This window comes from Antrostomus carolinensis, unplaced genomic scaffold (genome assembly GCF_000700745.2).
Source record: "Antrostomus carolinensis isolate BGI_N321 unplaced genomic scaffold, ASM70074v2 scaffold17131, whole genome shotgun sequence".
Taxonomy (NCBI): Eukaryota; Metazoa; Chordata; class Aves; order Caprimulgiformes; family Caprimulgidae; genus Antrostomus; species Antrostomus carolinensis.
Genome location: NW_010293646.1, coordinates 1 through 4,006, shown reverse-complemented (window position 1 = coordinate 4,006; position 4,006 = coordinate 1). Strand labels below are relative to the sequence as shown.

The 4,006-nt window shown below is 21.7% G+C and overlaps 1 protein-coding gene across 1 annotated transcript in view; it reads left to right on the top strand.

Moving 5' to 3' along the window:
• HUWE1 (HECT, UBA and WWE domain containing E3 ubiquitin protein ligase 1) overlaps nt 1–3,969 on the top strand; it is a gene marked incomplete at its 3' end in the record, with an annotated part of 4,480 nt that extends 511 nt beyond the window's left edge. The window contains exons 2-4 of the mRNA XM_010177359.1: nt 1–40; nt 1,867–2,019; nt 3,907–3,969. Of these exons, the coding sequence (XP_010175661.1) occupies nt 1–40; nt 1,867–2,019; nt 3,907–3,969 (256 nt within the window). The remainder of the gene's footprint in view (nt 41–1,866; nt 2,020–3,906) is intronic.
• Between the last annotated feature and the right edge of the window lie 37 nt (nt 3,970–4,006).

The window sequence follows — 4,006 nt, the reverse complement described above, 5'->3', positions numbered from 1 at the left end:
CGAGTACAGCTTCTCCCGCCACCTCTACAGCTCCATCGAGGTACCACACCCTCCACCTCCTCCCAAATTTGGGTCATTTCGAGAGGTTTTATCATCTTTTGATTAATTTTTAATTTTTTTAATTAATTTTGGATTAATTTTGGAATTTTTGTATCATCTCTTGATTAATTTTTAGATTTTTTTAATTGTCTTTTGATTAATTTTTAATTTTAAAAATATTTTAAAATTAATTTTTAAATTTTTTTATCATCTTTTAATTAATTTTTAAACTTTTTAATCGTCTTTTGATGAATTTTTAAATTTTTGTATCATTTTTTGATTAATTTTTAAATTATTTAATCATTTTTTGATTAATTTTTAAATTATTTAATCATTTTTTGATTATTTTTTAAACTTTTTTATCATCTTTTGATTAATTTTAAAATTTTTTAATCATCTTTTGATTATTTTTTAAACTTTTTTATTATCTTTTGATTAATTTTTAAATCTTTGTCTCATCTTTTGATTAATTTTTTAATTTTTTTATCATCTTTTGATTAAATTTTAATTTTTTTACTGTCTTTTGGTTAATTTCTAAATTTTTTTGTTGTCTTTTGATTAATTTCTAAATTCTTTTATTGTCTTTTCATTAATTTTTAATTTTTTTAATTGTTTTTTGATTAATTTTTGAATCTGTATCACCTTGATTAATTTCTAAATTTCTTTTCATATTTTAATTAATTTTTTTAATAATATTTTGATTAATTTTTAAATTTTTTAATTGTCTTTTGATGAATTTTTAAATCTTTGTCTCATCTTTGGATTAATTTCTAAATTCTTTAATCATCTTTTGGTTAATTTTTATTTTTTTTTATTCTTTTGATTAATTTTTAAATTTTTTAATCGTCTTTTGATAATTTTTTACTGGCCTTTTGCTGAATTTTTAAATGTTTGTCTCATCTTTTGCTGAATTTTAAATTTTTGTCTCTTTTTGCTGAATTTTAAATGTTTGTATCATATTTTGATAAATTTTTAAAGTTCTTTTGCTGAATTTTAAATGTTTGTATCATCTTTTGATGAAATTTTTAAGGTTCTTTTGCTGAATTTTAAATATTTGTCTCCTCTTTTGCTGAATTTTAAATGTTTGTCTCCTCTTTTGATAAATTTTAAATGTTTGTCTCCTCTCTTGATGATTTTTTTAAGGTTCTTTTGATGAATTTTAAATGTTTGTTTCCTCTTTTGATAAATTTTAAATTTATTTCGTCTTTTGATAATTTTTTTAAGTAAGTTTTTAATTATCTTTTGATTATTTTTTAAATATTTGTGCCATCTTTAGATAAATTTTAAATGTTTGTCTTCTCTCTTGATGAATTTTTTAAGGTTCTTTTGATAAATTTTAAATGTTTGTCTCCTCTTTTGATAATTTTTTAAGGTTCTTTGATAAATTTTAAATGTTTATCTTCTCTTTAGATAAATTTTAAATGTTTATCTTCTCTCTTGATGAATTTTTTAAGGTTCTTTTGATAAATTTTATATGTTTGTCTCCTTTCTTGATGAATTTTAAACGTTTGTCTCCTCTTTTGATAAATTTTTAAGGTTCTTTTGATGAATTTTAAATGTTTGTCTCCTCTTGATGAATTTTTTTAAGGTTCTTTTGATAAATTTTAAATGTTTGTCTCCTCTTTTGATAATTTTTTAGGGTTCTTTTGATAAATTTTAAATGCTTGTCTCCTCTTTTGATAAATTTTTAAGGTTCTTTTGCTGAATTTCAAATGTTTGTCTCCTCCTTTGCTGAATTTTAAATTTGTCTCCTGTGTTGCTGAGTTTTTCCTGTTGTTTTGCTGAATTTGTGACCTTTCCTGCCCGTTTCCATCTCTCTCTCCCCAGCACCTGACGGCGCTGCTGGCCTCCTCGGACATGCAGGTGGTGCTGGCCGTGCTCAACCTGCTCTACGTCTTCAGCAAGCGCTCCAACTACATCACGCGCCTGGGCTCCGAGAAGCGCAGCCCCCTCCTCTCCCGCCTCCAGCACCTGGCCGAGGTGACTATCACCTGCCTCCTCCCTTCATTTTGGGGTCATTCCATGGGTTTTGAGCAGTTTGGGCTTACTTTGTAATTTTTTTTGATCATTTTTGGCTTAGTTTTAAAATTTTCTGCTTAGTTTTTAATTTTTTTGATCATTTTTTGCTTAGTTTTTAATTTTTTTGATCATTTTTTGCTTAGTTTTTAATTTTTTTGATCATTTTTTCCTTAGTTTTTAATTTTTTTGATCATTTTTGGCTTAGTTTGTAATTTTTTTGATCATTTTTTGGCTTAGTTTCTAATTTTTTTGATCATTTTTTGGCTTAGTTTTTAGATTTTTTTATCATTTTTGGTTTAATTTTTAAACTTTTTTATCATTTTTTGATAAATTTTTAAATTTTGTAATCACTTTTTGATTAATTTTTAGATTTTTTTATTGTCTTTTGATTAATTTTTAGATTTTTTTATTATCTTTTGAATAATTTTGAAACTTTTTAATCGTGTTTTGATTAATTTTTAGATTTTTTCTATTGTTTTTTGATTAATTTTAAATTTTTTAATAATTTTTGATTACTTTTAATTTTTTATTATCTCTTGATTAATTTTTAGGTTTTTAAAATAATTTTAAAATTAATTTTTAGATTTTTTATCATTTTTTGATTAATTTTTAAACTTTTTAATCATATTTTGATTAATTTTTGGTTTTTTAATCATGTTTTGGTTAGTTTTTAAATTTTTTAATCATTTTTTGATTAATTTTTAGATTTTTTTTAGCATCTTTTGATTAATTTTTAAACTTTTTTGTCATTTGTTGATAAATTTTTTAATTTTTTAATCACTTTTGGATTAATTTTTAAATTTTTAATCATCTTTTGATTAATTTTTTAATTGTCTTGATTAATTTTTAAAATTTTTAATCATTTTTAAATTAATTTTTAGATTTTTTAATCATTTTTTGATTAATTCTTAGGTTTTTTATCATCTTTTGATTAATTTTAAAACTTTTTTATTATTTTTTGATTAATTTTTGATTTTTTTAATCATTTTTTGGTTAGTTTTTAAATTTTTTAATCATTTTTTGATTAATTTTTAGATTTTTTTTAGCATCTTTTGATTAATTTTAAAACTTTTTTGTCATTTTTTGATAAATTTTTTATTTTTTAATCATTTTTTGATAAATTTTTATATTTTTTATTGTCTTTTGATTAAGTTTTAAACTTTTTTCTCATCTTTTGATTAATTTTTAATTTTTTAATGATGTTTTGATAAATTTTTAAATTTTTAATCACTTTTTGATTAAGTTTTAGATTTTTTTTTATCATCCTTTGATTAATTTTTAACTTTTTTGTCGTCTCTTGAATAATTCAAAATTTTTTTATCAGTTCTTGATTATTTTTTAAATTTTGATATCATTTTTTGATTAGTTTTTAAACTTTATCATTTTTTGATTCTTTTTCATTTTTTTATGATTTTTTGATCAATTTTTAAACCTTTTAATCATTTTTTGATTAGTTTTTAACCTTTTTTAACCATTTTTTCATTCATTTTTATTTTTTATCATCTTTTGATTAATTTGAAAACTTTTTAATCATCTTTTGATTAATTTGAAAACTTTTTAATCATCTTTTGATTAATTTTTAAACTTTTTAATTATATTTTGATTAATTTGAAAACTGTTTAATTATATTTTGATTAACTAAAACTTTTTAATCATCTTTTGATTAATTTTAAATTTTTTCCTCTCATGTGTTGATTAATTTAAATTTTTTTATGATTTTTGATGAATTCTCAATGTTTTTAGAGCTCTTTGGTTAATTATTAATTATTTCCTCATCTCTCGATTAATTTCAATGATCATTAATGACTTTGGATGGGTTGTTGCTCATTTTGGGCTGTTTTCCCCCAGAGTTGGGGCGGGAAGGAGAACGGCTTCGGCCTGGCCGAGTGCTGCCGCGACCTCCACATGATGGTGAGTCCTGGGGTGTCCCCTCCTGTCCCCTCCTGTC